We start from the raw sequence: 13,300 nt of genomic DNA, 5'->3' as shown, positions 1-13,300 counted from the left end.
ATAACAAAACACTAAGAACAACCTTTTCCCAGTAAGTGCCACGGCTGTGATGAAATGGAAACATTCCTTGGAAAACATAACTTGCCAAAACAGGCACAACAAGAAATAGAACGCCAATATAGTTTTGTGCCTGTAACAAAATCTAATTAAAATTTTAATTAAGAGCCTTCACACAAAGAAAGCTCCAGGCACATAGGACTTCCCCGGCGGGTCTACCAAACATTGAAGGAAGAAATAATACCAGTTTACATGAACTCATTTTATAATGCCCATATAACTCCCACACCAAAACCAGACAAGGATATTATAAGAAAGGAAAATTATAGGCCACTATTTTTCATACACGTCAGTGCAAAACTTCCAAATCAAATTCAGCAATATCGAAAATTAAAAATGAAGGATACCATGTCATGACTACATGGAGTTTTCACAAGAAATTGAAAGTTGTTTTCATATTTGAAAATCAATGTTATTCTCAGTAATATCATCGCAATAAATGCAAAAACCTAATCGCATTCAACACCCATTTAACATGAAAGAAAGGGGCACTGGGGTGGCTAAATGAGTTAAGGGTTTTCACTGGGCTCAGGTCCTGATCCTGGGGTCCTGGGATGGGGACTCGGCTTCCAGCTCTCCACCTGACCCTCCCGCCAGCTCATGCTCTTTCTCTGTCGCTCCCTCTCTCTGTCCAATAAATAAATAAAATCTTTGGAAAAATAAAAGATGTAAAAAATCCCTAAATATACCTCTAAATAGACTAGGATTAGAGAAACCTTTCATAATTAAATAAAGGCTATCTATGAAAACTCTGCAACCAATACCATATAGAATCAGTAAGGGTTGATAAAGAAAGGGGTGCTAATCCCCAAGATTAGGAGCAAGGCAAGAAAATTTTTTCCTTCGATTTTATTCCACATTGTAATGATGGTTCTAGCCACTTCTGTAAGATAAGGAAGATCAGAAAGGAGGAAGTAAAACTATCTTCCTTGGCATGCAACATGATTGCTTCTGTAGAAAAGCCTAAGGAAGGTCAAGAAAAAAAAAACCCTACCAATAAGTAAACTCAGCATGGTTGCTGGGAACAAAGTCAAAAGTTTAAAATCTGACATAGAACTATCACCAGAGACAAAGTCATCGAGGCCATCTAGAGTTTTGCCATTTGCATTAAAAAAAAAAAAAAGTGGACAGAAGACTTCAACAAATCCTTTGCAAAGGAGATTATGCTAACAGCCATTCAGAACCTGAGAATGTTCTTGTCATCATCAAGAATGACAAACTGAAACCACGGTCAGATTCCACTGTGGTGTGATGACTAAAATTCTCTGTAGAACTAAAATTAAAAACTCAGGGGAGGTCAATTAAAAAAAAAACAAACAAACTCTGATTATATTCCTTTATTTGTTTTTTCAGAGGACCAGCTTTTTGACATTCTGTTTTTCATTTTATTAATTTTTGCTCTTATTTATTGTTATTATCTTTCTTCTTTTGGAGGCATTCATTTGCTATCCTTTGCCTAACTTCCTTACACGAATGTGGACATCACTGATTTTCAGCCTTTCCTTTTCTTGTTTATGTATTTAAGGCTCTAAATTTTCTTGCAATCATGACTGTACTCCCCCACGGTTTTTGAAGTGTCCTATCTTTGAATATTTTAATTTTGAAATGATTTGGAAGTTACAGAGACGTTACAAGAAAAGTACAAAGGAAACTTGCAGATATGCTTCATTACCCCACGAATACTTTAGGACGTATTCCCTGCAAACAAGAACATTCTCCTACATAACCATGGGATAACCTTCGAAATCGGGAAATTAATATTGATTCATTACTCTATTCAACCAAGAGATCCCATCTGACGTTTGCCAGTTTAGCCCATAAAGTTCTTCATAAAAGAGGGATCCAATTTAGGGTCACATGTTGAGTACAATTGCTTCAGTTTTTGTCCTAGCTGGTAGGCTTTCTTTGACTTTCATGACTTCGAAACTTAAAAAAAAAAATTACAGGCAAGTTATTCTGCAAAATGTGCATTATTGTGGGTTTGTCTTAGATTTTCTGATTAGATACAGGTCACTCACCTTTGGCATTAATATTCAAAAGCTTTTTTTTTTTTTCATCCTGTCTTATCACATGGTACATGATTTCAGTTGAATCCATTACTAACAGGGTTTACTCAGATTACTTGTATTAAGTGGTACCTTCAGAGCTTCTCCCCTGTTGCTCTTTTCCCCTTTGTACTTAATACGTAAAAACTATGCAAGCAACCCTATTTCTCATCAAATGTTCGATTTATTTATTAACTTACATCATTGTTTCATGTGGCGGGCCATTATTTTTATTCTCAAGTTGTCCCAGATCTCGTTAGTAAAAGCCCATTCAAGTTGGTTTCTGTGTCCTTTTGACATTTCCGGTCATGTGCTGTGGCTGGTATGGGCTGGGGATCCCAGAGCACTCTGAGCTGGGGCTGTTCCAGTGGGATGGCTGGAGTGAAGTATGCCATGGGCTGGGGATTCTTTGTGCAGAGGATACCCCGACAGGACAGCTGAAGCTGAAGTGTGCAAGCCAAGTGCCCCTAGTATGCGCAGCATAACGTCACCCTGGTAGGGTGGCTGGAACTGAGATGGGGCACAGACTGGGGTGTCCTGGGGTGCTCTATGCAGCGGGAGCTCTGTTGTGTAGTGCAAAAGCAGCTATGTACAATACTTAAACTTATGAAGATGGCTGTGTTCCAGTAAAAATTTATTTAGAACAACAGGTGGCAGAGTGTAGTTTGCTAATCCTTGCTTTATTTTTTTTAAATAAAGATTTCATTTATTTGAGAGAGAGATATATATATAGAGAGAGAGAGCGCACAACAGAGGAGCAGCACAGGGAGAGGGAGAAGCAAGTTCTCTGCCAAGCAGGGAGCTGGATGCAGGGCTTGATCCCAGGGCTTGATCCCAGGGCCTTGGGATCATGACCTGAGCTGAAAGCAGATGCTTAACTGACTGAGCTACTCAGCCTCCTCACTAATCTACTTGCTTTAAATGGAGAAAGAATGTAGCTCTTAAAGAGTTGAGCGGAGCTAATGAAGAAAAAATTTATTTCCACAGCCATTAATATTATTTTCAAAAATATTTGACTCCAGAGTAGAATCCTGAGCTCTGGTGGGGGGGGGGGGCGTGATATAAAAGAATCAAAAGTCATAATTCCTGATCTAGTTTGGGGACCTTATTAAAAGAAGTAAATTCTATATGAACAAAAACTTGCACAGGACAAGTGGACTGATTGATACAGACCAGGACATGAGTAGTTAAAGGTTGCTACTAGAGCGGCTCAAGAGATGGGGAAAGTCTCCACATTCTTAGTGCTCAGTTCTTCACATCTTTTCCACGATAATCACAGCAAACAGGTCTTATAGTGGGATGATAAAATAGAGATCCAGGGTACCTACGGCGGGCCGGCCCTATAGGGAAGGTCCCTGGGATTCCATGAGGCAACATGAAGGTTCTGGGCATTCACTCAGCCAATATTTATTAAGAACCCACCATGTCCCAGTGGTAAGCTATCTCACTATGTATCAGTGCGCAAAACAGAAGAGAATCTCTATTTCACGGAGCTTGTTGTACTCTAGCAGGGTGAGGTCATGCATGTATGTGTCCGTAGTCTGTCCTGTAATGACAAGCGTTATGAAGAAAAATGAAACAACGGACAGGGACAGGGAATCCTTGATGGAGCACTGGTTTGAGAGGTTGCTATTTACTAAAGGTTGGTTAGGGAAGGCCTCTCTGGTCAGAGCACCTGGGAGCAGATAGCTGACTCTCCGCAGGCCAGGATGAGAGACTATATAGTTCACGGGACCAGATGAGAGAAGGACTTTCCAGGCAGAAGGAAGTGTAAAGGCGCTGGTTGTCTGAACACAGTAAGTGGGAGGATTAGAGATTATGACAGACAACATTTCTACTACGTAAGTGCGGTGCTAGCTCTGCAGGGAAAAATGTTTAATGACAGGAAAAAAAAAAAAAGAATACCTACTTCGTCTATATAGACATTTACAAATAGTAATACTTTAATAAAAGGTCAGTCTTGAAACCAGTACTGTCAGCCTCAAGGTCCTTTAGCCACGAGCCTTTCATTCTTACATGGTACGTGGTATAGCCCAACGTACCTGCAGCAACATCCCGCTTCTCTACAAGCTGAGGTCTGATCCTCCAACAATGGGATTCTTTGGCCCCTTCAGCTGACCATTAATGACTCTATGACCTTTAAGAAATCAGTGTTTCAATTTTCCTGGGGCATTAAAGATGCTGGGGGCACCAGACATGTCTTAATGGGTTCCGGCTGCTATGACAAAATACCATAGACTAAGTGACTTAAACAACAAATGCTAATTTCTCACAGTTCTGGTGGCCGGGGAGTCCAACACTGAGGTGTCAGCTGATTTATTTCCTGGTTAGAGGTCTCTTGCTCACAGCTGCCTTCTTCCTGCATCCTCACCTGGTTGGGGGTGGGGTGGGGGGAAGGAGAGAGAGAGAGAGAGAGAGTTCTGGTCCCTTCCTCTTCTTATAAGGGCACTAATCCCATTATAAGGGCTCCACCCTTAAGGTGTCATCTAACCCTAATTACCTCACAAAGGCCCCACCTCTAAATGCCATCATATTGGGGATTGGGGCTTTCACATAGGAATTTGTGGGGAGCATGAACGTTCAGTTCCTAGCCAGGCACAGTTTTCCTCAATCAGAATTGGCATATTTAAGCAAGAAATTTTAGATAGACATTAGATTAATAGAAAGATAACAGAAATAGAAACATGAACAAAAATAAGAGAGATAATTAAATATAAAATATATTTACTTACACTTCAGCATGTAGAAGACGCTACATAAATGTTTGCTTGTGGTTAATTCAAAATAATTCCTGTCACACGTATAGTGCCGTACTTTTACATACACAAATACTTAGCAGTGTTTCTATTTTGTTTCTATCTTTTGCATATTTAAGGAATTGTTTATTATGACAGACTCTCGTAAATGAATGGAAGGTGAGTAGAGGCTTGCTAGTATATAGTGTCAAGCACTGTCACTCAGATTATGCGCTCATTTCTTTTTTTTTTTTTACTTCTGGATAAAATATTTTGTGCATTGTTAATAGTTATTATTTACCTCTTCTAACTAGTTAATAGTTAACCTCTTCTCTCCTGTCACTTTCTCTTAGGGCTTTTTTCTCATGAACTGTCCGGACTTAACGCCTTTGGCTTCCCAGCTGATATATCTTAACTTATCCTTTAATGACATCAGTCACTTCCCCACAGAAGTGAGTCCATTTTTATCATTGTGTATATTGCACTAATTTCTTATTAGTAATAATTATAATAAAAAAATAGGCCCTTATGATAACCTGGAAAAGAGTTAAAAATGAGATAGATGATGCAGCCACTGGATGTTCCTTTGCTGATTCTCTTACATTGGTCCAAAGGGTTTATAAAGTGCACCACGTAGAGATGTGCACATTGATCGTTCTACTCATGTTTGTTTCTCTTTTCTGCTCCTCAGGTATTTTGTCTTAAAAATTTACAAATACTATTGCTGAGAAATAATCCTATCAAAGAAATCCCTTCTGAAATTCAACAACTTAAGTTCCTTAGAATTTTCAGCATTGCCTTTAATTTGATTACTACTCTTCCACCTGGGTAAGGCCGAGAGTCTGAGATTATGAGCCCAGAAAATAAAGAATTTATGATTTAGAAAGAGATCAATTTCCCTTTTGAAAGCAGCTAGCAACTTTTTTAGCTATTAAATGTTTCCCATTCTCTTCTGATTAGCTGATTTGCTTCTTGTCATTGTGCTCAAAGTAATCCTAGCAGCTACATAGACGGCAATTAATGTGGGGCTAGTGAATGCTCATCTAGAGATCCATTATTTGAGTATGGGTTAAATGAACCCCAATCCTAGAAAGAGGCTTAAGTGAAAAACTTACACTGATCCCTTGACAGCCTTTTGGGATACGGAAAGGACACTGAATGTGGAATTAGGAAACCTAGACTTTTAACTTCAAAGTTGATGATGGTCTGTTTCATCTGGAGAAAATCACTTGACCTTCTTGGTCTTTCCTAATCTATAAAACTAAGAAAATTAGCCAGTATGTTACATAACATCTTTTAATAGGAATGTTGATATTTGGGTATAAAAGAGATGGAATTTCTCCCGACCTTTGGACTGGAAATTATCTAACCCCTAAGCCCCTTGGCCAAATGCAAAACAAGATATGTCTTCCTGTTAAGAGTTGAGCAAATTGCATGTGGGTTAAGGGCAAAGGGACAGGGACTCTTAAATAGTCGAATAACATTTTGTAAAGAAGATTCTCACAGTAGTTAAGGAAATGCATCAAAATTCATTTATAAAGTTGTTCACCCAGCACTGTTTATAATTATCACCGCAACAAAGTCTACATTCATAAACTCTAAGACTACTCTGTCATTTAAAAGAACAAAAAATCAGGCGAAAGTTATACCATTTCTGTATAAAAAAAATATATATATATGGATTTCACATTACACATAATATACATAAAAAATAAACACTGAAAGTAAGAGTATTATTGCATTGTGTGTATTTTATTTCTGTTTAAATCATCTATATTTTTTAACAGTAACATAAATTGCATTTTCCCTGTCTTGATGCTAGAAGCAGTTATTTCTCTAAGGAGACTCTGTTTCCTTGTTATTGGAAGACTATTTAAAAACCGAGATCTGGGTGTTAGATGTCCCATTGCTATTGGGATGACATTGCTACTAGACACTCCCCATGAACAGGGCTAAATAATATATGTATGTATACTACTCTGTGTGTACACACATATCTATGATCATTTCTATGTATATATATGTGTATATATATTTCTGTGTGTATATATGTGCACATAACTACATATATATGTGCAAAGAGAGACACACATATATGATATATGTATATACATATATGCATCTAAATATAAATTTGTATCTGATCATCTATAAAATTGTAATTATAAATAAACTTTAATAAACGCAACCATCATTTAAACAAAATGTAGAAATTCCCAAAGCAACTACAACTTGCTCCTAACTAGAGGGTTAACACTGTTCACCATTTAAAGATTAGACAAATTAGCTTGAACTATTGCTGAACTATTGCTTATAACTCGAAAAGTTTTAAGGAGCTATTTCTCAAAAATATTAGTGCTTCTAAAATAAAGCAGTGTATTTCTTATTAAATGACATGGGTTATGTATGCATATCAAGGGAAGATTGACAGCACAAATACACCGAGGCCTGAATATTTGTTGTCCTTCTTTCTGCTTCGGCCTGCTTGGGCTGTAGAGTATAAAGCAAATGCAGAAAGGAAAACCCAGGCTCTGACGACCTAAAGAACTGGGTTCTCATTCTAGCTACGCCCCTTCCAGTTAGGCCCTCTACAGTCACAACTATGCCCTTGATTATACTATGCAAAGGTATAATCAACTCAGGTTAAATGTTTGAAGTTTTGTAACCATGAAAAGTCTTTGATTTGTTCATTTAGTTTTCTTGTGAAATAAAGACAGTAAATCATTTCAAAAATCCAAATGGTTTCTTCTTTTTCCCAAAGCTTTGAGACAGCATTTGTTCATGAAATATGCAGGGTGATTTTTGTTCATTGAAGGGGTAATGACATCACCAGATTGGATCTCTCCCCTCTCTTTGTCCCCTCCCCCCTTTCCTTTCTGTTTCTTGTCTTTTCCATCCCCCAAGCCTCTCCAGAGGGCCCTCAAAGCCTCCAGAAAGAACCAACTCCACTGACACCTTGATTTCGGACTTCCGGTCTCCAGAACTGTGAGAGAATAAGTGTCCGTTGCTCTAAGCCACCTGAGCTCCTGGTCCTTGGTTATGTCAGCCCTAGGAAACTAAGACAGCAACCAAGAAAAGAATGTATCTAAAGGTGTTAGAAACTTCTCAGATGGCTTTTTCTGTATGAGGCTTTACCCACTCCAAACGTTTCAAAGCACTCTTAAAGGATAAATGAATCATTTTAGGAACTTCGATTGTAATTAAACCGCCTGTAATGAAAAGAAGTCCATAAATTTCAAGATCATAGAAAAATGTGGTTTCTCTGTCCTTCTACCTATTTGCTCAAGTATTTAAGTCTTCATTCATGCCCAGTAAAATGACAAATGTAATCATTTTTAATTCCGTTTTCTCTTTCTATTTAAGGTTATTCTCATTGTCCCATCTTGAGGAACTTGATATTTCCTACAATAGTATTGATTCTATTCCAAATGAAATCCAGAAACTCAGGTACTTTGGAAGTCATAAGTACACACAAAGCCGTATGCCCTCTAAGGATATATTTGGTGGTGATTGGTTGGAGAAAATTGAGTTCTTTCATATATGTAATAGTCACAAAACATAACACATGAAAACATGAAGTTTACAGAAGTGTGATTTGAATGATTGGTATGTTTAAGACATAACATTTCTAGTACTTATTTAAAAGCTGTACCAATGGCTACTTGATACAATGACAAGCTTAATGTTGTCCATTTTTCTGTGCATAGACCTGTAGCTCTTACCAGTTTTATTCATTTGGGGTAAGGAAATACATAAATGCAGTATAATCTTAATACCAAGCTCTGATTGTTCCTTACATTGATTTTTAAAAAGTCTCTGAAGTTCATCCATGTCCTTCTAGGTCAGTACCATACTATTTTGATTATGACTTTAGAATAATGTTTAGTAATTAGTAGGAAGATTATTTTTCCTTAATAGTCTCTTAACTATTCTCTTTAGATCAGAGGCTTTAAGATCACTTAATATAATTCCAAGCCTCTCCACCCCCAGAAAAACATAAACACAAAATTGAAATTTCCACTGGAATTATCTTGAGTTTGTATATCAATGTTTGAAGAATTTGCATTTCTGATGTTAATAAGTCTTTTCATCCTAAAGTACAGCATATTTTTTCACTTGTTTAGGTCTTGTTTTATGTCCATAAGAATTTATGACTTGGGGTGCCGGGGTGGCTCAGTCGGTAAAGCATAGACTCTTGATTTTGGCTCAGGTCATGATTTCAGGGTTGTGAGATGGAGCCCCACCTTGAGCCCGGTCTCAGGCTCCACACAGAGTCTGCCTGAGATTCTTTCCCTCTCCCTCTCTTTTCCCTTTGCGTTTTCCCCTCCCTAAAATAAATCAATAAAACCTATAAAAAAAGGTATGACTCAGTTCACATAAGTCCCTTATCTTTACTACCATTACTTTACTACCATTACTTTCTTTTAAGTATTCTACTTAGAATATTTCATAGTGTTGCAACTATGAATATAACATTTTCTCTAATTTTTCTTCCTAGCTGACCATTGTCAGTACAGAATAGAGAAAAGCTATGTCTTTCTTTATGTGAATTTAAAATCAAGCTATCTAACCCAAATTATCTTCATTCTGGTTCAGTTTTACTAGATTTTCTTTGGTTTTCTGGGAGCGTAGTCTTATCTTCAGTGAAGTGAAATAATTTTATTTCTGCTTTTCTAATATTTGTACCAATTATTTAATTTCTCCTGTGACAATGTGGTTTTTTTTTTTAAGATTTATTTATTTATGAGAGAGAGAGACAGAGAGAGAGAGAGAGAGAACATGAGCCCGGCAGAGCAACAGAGGGGGAGGGAGAAGCAGACTCCCCACTGAGCAGGAAGCCCGATGAGGGCCTCAATCCCAGGACCCCGGGACCATGACGTGAGCAGAAGGCAGACTTAGCCCACTGAGCCACCCAGGTGTCCCCCATGTGATAATCTTTATATTTTAATAGAATAATTCCTCCTGTTCACATTTGTTATGAGTGATATATTCATTTTTTTCCTTCCATTTTGCTTTGTATTTACTAATTTACTGTTTTCTCTTTTCCTATTTGGCTTCTCTGGATGTGTATGCGTGTGTGCATATGTGTTTGATTTTTTTTTTTCTGAATGTTATTTCTTCCCTTTTTTTCTCCTTCATTAATTCTGGAACTCTACTGTACTTTCCCACACTATTACTGGCTATCTTTTTTCCCTCCAAACACACAGCACATTTTATTTTATTTTATTTTATTTTATTTTATTTATTTATTTTATTTATTTATTTATTTATTTTATTTTATAGATTTTATTTATTTATTCATGAGAGACACAGAGAGAGAGAGAGAGGGGCAGAGACACAGGCAGAGGGAGAAGCAGGCTCCATGCAGGGAGCCCGACGTGGGACTCCATCCCGGGTCTCCAGGATCACGCCCTGGGCCAAAGGCAGGTGCTAAACCGCTGAGCCACCCGGGCTGCCCCACAGACACATTTTAAAAAATATTTTGTAAATCAATATAAAAGCTACTTCCCCCACTATGGCGATCCATCCCCCTCTGCTGTCTTCTATCAATAGTAGAGACCCTTAGAATCCTCTTTATCTTCCCACCTTCCCTCCAAATGCACTAACCCCTTATCTGATTCAAGGTGTTGTTGAGATGGTTTTAGAAACTTTTGTTTCATATTTTCATTAGTATTTTCCTCTGCGTTACAACTCTCGTTATTTAAAGAATAATTTATTTCACCCTGAGAAATAAACATGAACATTTGCAATCATTCTCCATTTATATTTGACTCTGTCTATTTCAAGACTCATACCTTCCTGCCCTTCTTTTGTCTCCTACAGAACCTGGAGATACCTCCTTTGATTCATTGGCTATTTAGAGTTTTCTTAATTAATTTTCCTCTGATGGGTTTTGTGGGTCATTTTTTTCTTGAATCTTTAACCCTAACAGATAATTGATGGCTCCAGTGAGTGGGCAGTAGTGTACTGCAGCCCTTCCCATAAGTGGTCACCAGCACCCCACCCTCCCCTAGATCCAGTGTTGCACACAGGTGCCTGATGCCAGTTTAATTTCTTTTTCTTTTTAAGTAGTTCTTCCTTTTATCTGGAAAGACTGTGATTTTTTTTTGTCATGGTCTTTAGTCTTCAGGAATTTTATCAGATTATGCTTGAGTGTGTCTTTTTGTTAACCTGCTGAAACTGTCCTGCACCTAATTCCATCATGGCTGGGGGAAACAAATGTCCCCACACCAATAAGCAACTCCAGTGGGTGTCCTACAATTCAACTCGATCCCGACACTATCTACCTGGAGACGGCATCAGCTTCTATGGGTTGAGGGCTCAGTACCATAAGGCAACCCCCCTCACCCACTTCAGATACAAACTGTGAGCCCATGTTATGACCTGTGGCTCTGACCAACCAGCTACAGACTGGAGGTTCCCATGACCCCCTCCTTGGACTTCAGATGCCGTTCATGAATCCAGGTTGTTACTTGCACTTCTAATCAACTGGCTGGAAATCAGAAGTTCCCGTGACCTCCTCTTTGGGTTCCATTAATTTGCTAGCCTGCCTCGCATAGGTCAGGAAACCTGTTTACTCACTGGATTTCCTGCTTTTTGTTTTTTGTTTTTGTTTTTTTACAAAGGATCTATCTATTAAAGGATATGAATCAATAGCCAGATAAAGCGATACATTGGGCAAAATCCTAAATAAAGGAACCTCCTGTCCTCATGAAGTTTGGGGGCTGGCACACTGGCATATTGAAGCATTCTGGTTCACCAACCTGGAGGGTCTCTGACTCTTCTCTTTCTGGTTTTTGTGTGTGGAGGTTTCATGACCTAGGTATGATTAATTAAACCGGGGGCCAGTGGCGAATGATTCAACCTCCAGACCCTCGGCCCTCCCTGGAAATCATGGCCAATCATGATGGGATTCCCTGAAACAGCCCTCATCCTTCTGTGCTTTCCACAAGTCACCTCATTAACAGAGACCCAGTCGCGGTGGAAAGGGGCTTGTTCTGAAAAATAAGACACCCTTTTCACTTTTATGGTTCCGAAGTGATTTCAAGAATTGAGGACAAAAAAAGAAAAAAGAAAAAAAAAGAATTGAGGACAAGAGACAAAATATGTTAGAACAAAAGATGTTCCCCTTGTCCTTACCTGCTCAGAAGACTGAAGGGTGTTGGGACCAGGGCCAGGAACTGTGGACAAAGACCAAATATGTATTACTCATAAATCACAGTATCACACCTGTCTCTCCTGGAATGCAATGCACACTTTTAATCACCAGCTTAAACTTTTTTTTTTTTTTGTCAAAGAAATAGGTTTAACCATCACCTCTTCTCCATCTCTTTCATTTTCCCTTCCTGAGACAACCTATATTTATACATTAGGGCTCCTGGAGCTATCCTCTGTGGCATCGATGTAGTTTTTTCTCATGCTTCTTCTTTATATTTTTGCTCTGTTTGAGTTACTTCTACTTTGTCTTTGCCTCTACTTCAGATCTTTAGGAAGATCACGTTCTTCTTCAGTTCATCCACTTAATTCTTTAGTTTTACAAATGATGTATTTGTTCAAGAAGGTGTGTGCGTGTACACGCATGTGTGCGTCTTGTCAAGTGAATTTTATTACGTGTTTCCCTGACTCCTTCTCTGCCTCCACAGAGCACAGTTGCCTCAGGAGCACTATTCTGTGTGTTTGTTAGTTTTTCTCTTCTGGCTGCTGTGTCTTCTGCTCAAGACCAAAAGCATTCTCAGAGCAACTTCCAGAGAGCGTTTCTTGATGGAAGTTTCTCGGCTTCTGCTCAGCTGCAAAGGCTGTCTCGACGTGGAGCTCTCCCAGCTTTAGAGATTGTCCAGCCTATCAAACTCCACAGAGCTCCTCGAGAGGAAAGAGGAACGCACACTGGTGAAACCTCAAGATAAAGCAGTTCAGGCAGGGCAACCTCCCCCAGGGGTGTTCGGGGACCCTCACTGGCACCTCCCTAGAGTACAGCACACTTATTCTGGTTGTTCATAGAGCTCTTTGTCACTGGGCCCAAGGCTTGTGTCTGGTGTAGAGGGAGAAGAGTGACCATGCCAGGGCTCTCCTTTGGGACCACACTAACTCCTGAGGTCTTGCTCACCTTTCCCAGACTGTGACAGGTGTCATAGTCAGATGGTGGCTGAAGGATGAAGACAGTTGAGGTGCCATCTTTTTAGTGTCATTATTTTAAAATCCCTTCTTTGACCATGTTTTAATGCTGTCAGCAGGAGTCAGAACCAAAGACTTTAAATTGTGTGAGGGAGAAACTACACTGCACACAAGAATCTGGAGTCCTCAGCAACTTAGGACCTAAAGTCCTCATGTCATCCTCTTCCCTCTTAGCACTTTTGACAAGTTGGACTAGCCTTTGATCTGTTTTGTTTTTTTTTTTTTTGGTTTAGTTTTTCTTAAAGATTTTATTTATTTATTTATGAGAGACACAGAGAGAGGCAGAGACAC

General features: G+C 38.9%; 2 protein-coding genes and 1 long non-coding RNA gene across 8 annotated transcripts in view; 1 reads left to right on the top strand and 2 right to left on the bottom strand.

Annotated features, from left to right (window-relative positions):
* The window catches only part of LCP1 (lymphocyte cytosolic protein 1), a 105,831-nt gene extending 101,358 nt beyond the window's left edge, over positions 1 to 4,473 (bottom strand). Inside the window, exon 1 of the mRNA XM_025478281.3 lies at positions 4,376 to 4,473. The gene's annotated coding sequence lies outside the window, so the exon portion shown is untranslated. The remainder of the gene's footprint in view (positions 1 to 4,375) is intronic.
* The window catches only part of LRRC63 (leucine rich repeat containing 63), a 37,532-nt gene that overhangs the window by 18,409 nt on the left and 5,823 nt on the right, over positions 1 to 13,300 (top strand). For all 6 annotated transcript variants that reach the window (XM_025478288.3, XM_025478286.3, XM_025478287.3 and 3 more), the window contains 3 exons: positions 5,191 to 5,289; positions 5,529 to 5,665; positions 8,201 to 8,284. In XM_025478288.3, the coding sequence (XP_025334073.1) occupies positions 5,191 to 5,289; positions 5,529 to 5,665; positions 8,201 to 8,284 (320 nt within the window). The remainder of the gene's footprint in view (positions 1 to 5,190; positions 5,290 to 5,528; positions 5,666 to 8,200; positions 8,285 to 13,300) is intronic.
* Positions 6,567 to 13,300, bottom strand: part of LOC112678881 (uncharacterized) — a 36,460-nt gene continuing 29,726 nt past the window's right edge. The window contains exons 7-8 of the long non-coding RNA XR_003147959.3: positions 11,978 to 12,018; positions 6,567 to 7,893 (exon numbers count right to left, since the gene is read on the bottom strand). This is a non-coding gene — a long non-coding RNA (uncharacterized LOC112678881). The remainder of the gene's footprint in view (positions 7,894 to 11,977; positions 12,019 to 13,300) is intronic.

The sequence above is a fragment of the Canis lupus genome, chromosome 22, assembly GCF_003254725.2.
Source record: "Canis lupus dingo isolate Sandy chromosome 22, ASM325472v2, whole genome shotgun sequence".
Taxonomy (NCBI): Eukaryota; Metazoa; Chordata; class Mammalia; order Carnivora; family Canidae; genus Canis; species Canis lupus.
Note: the sequence above shows the minus strand (reverse complement) of the source record. Positions and strands in the feature narration are given on the sequence as shown.